A 1,427-nucleotide genomic window follows, 5' to 3' on the forward strand; every position below is an offset into this window, starting at 1 on the left:
ATCCAAATTGCTTCCCTAGTCTTTGTGGGAGGTACTGCTGTATACAATCTAACCCCACTAACTCACAGGCTCTCAAGCATTTTGCAAATGACAGTAGTTCCTCCCCAACCTCGGAATCTATCAAAACCATCCTCTCTTCATCATCATAGAACTCCGGTAACTTCCAATTTTCCACGCATAAAGCATAGGGTCTCCACAAAAAACTCTCACCAAGAGACTCCAAACCCATCATGACCATCTTATTTTTCAGCCTTGGTAAATTTTTCCAGCGAGCCAACCTCGGCTCACCATCAAAGAGCGCGATAGGCTTAGGACACAATGTTGAGAACCTCTCCCAAGCCCAAAGCTGAACTAATTGGAAGGGTGCCCAAAGAATAAGATTTGATTCATTAAAAGGGTTCACAAAGCTTACAATCCTATCTTTCAACAAGCTCAATCTCTATATATTGCAGATAAAACAGCAGGAGCAAGTGCAATTCTAGTACCTCTAGCAAGAGCAATTGCAATAGGGAAAACAAAAGGAGAAATTTCACAGTAATGATCAGTTGAAAAAACATACCTAGACAACCACAGAACAAGAAATGCAATATGCTCAAATTCACCCCCAAAATCCATGAAATAATTCATCCATTCATATTGATTGATTTTGTTGCGGCTATTCTTCCTATCACCAGAAAAAACACTAAGCAATTCATTCTCAATATCCTCAATTTCTCTGTTTTCAAATGGGTTATTAACACATTCCCCCAACACAGAAAACCCACCTAGAATCATAACATCTTCCAAAGTAATGCTACATTCACCCCATGTAAATACAAAACTGTTAGTCTCAGAACACCAATTCTGAGCTAACCCCAAGATTAACTCATTATCCCACATTAAATTATAAGTAGTAGCCCTAATTGCATCAAAGATCCCAACTTTTTTCCAAGTAAATTCATGGGTTTGCATTAAATTACCAACCCATAAATGCCAATTTTTCTGGGGTTTTGGCCTTCCCTTGAAAAATACTTTCTTTTGGAGGTGATTGATGTTAAATTTTGAGGATAGAGAAAATGAAGAAGGGGGTTTTGGAAGGGGTTGATCACTGGGGTTTGAAGTAGGTTTTAGGAAATGGGCTTTTCTTAATACAGGAGTTTCATTGTTACTATTTTGGGAAAGTATGAGCTCTTCTCTCTCCTCAATCATGGTGTTTCTTTGAAGGGTTTTACACTGGTAATTATGGAGTTTTCTACTCTTCTGAGATTATCCCCAACAATTTGCAACCTATTCCTACAAAGTACAAAGGGCGTATGGATATGGAAATAATATGGTACTGTCTGAAAATGTGTTGCTTTCTACAAACATTTTTTTTTGGTTCCCTTCTTCTTTTCTGTTTACATACGAAGTACTGTAAATGAAGAGAAAATAAAGAGGGTAATTTGGTG

General features: G+C 37.8%; 1 protein-coding gene across 1 annotated transcript; it reads right to left on the reverse strand.

Moving 5' to 3' along the window:
- Positions 1-432: 432 nt before the first annotated feature.
- On the reverse strand, positions 433-1,188 carry LOC110723534. Its single transcript, XM_021902887.1, has one exon. The coding sequence runs from the start codon at positions 1,186-1,188 to the stop codon at positions 433-435; it is 756 nt and encodes a 251-aa protein (XP_021758579.1).
- Between the last annotated feature and the right edge of the window lie 239 nt (positions 1,189-1,427).

The sequence above is a fragment of the Chenopodium quinoa genome, unplaced genomic scaffold (assembly GCF_001683475.1).
Source record: "Chenopodium quinoa cultivar QQ74 unplaced genomic scaffold, ASM168347v1, whole genome shotgun sequence".
Taxonomy (NCBI): domain Eukaryota; kingdom Viridiplantae; phylum Streptophyta; class Magnoliopsida; order Caryophyllales; family Amaranthaceae; genus Chenopodium; species Chenopodium quinoa.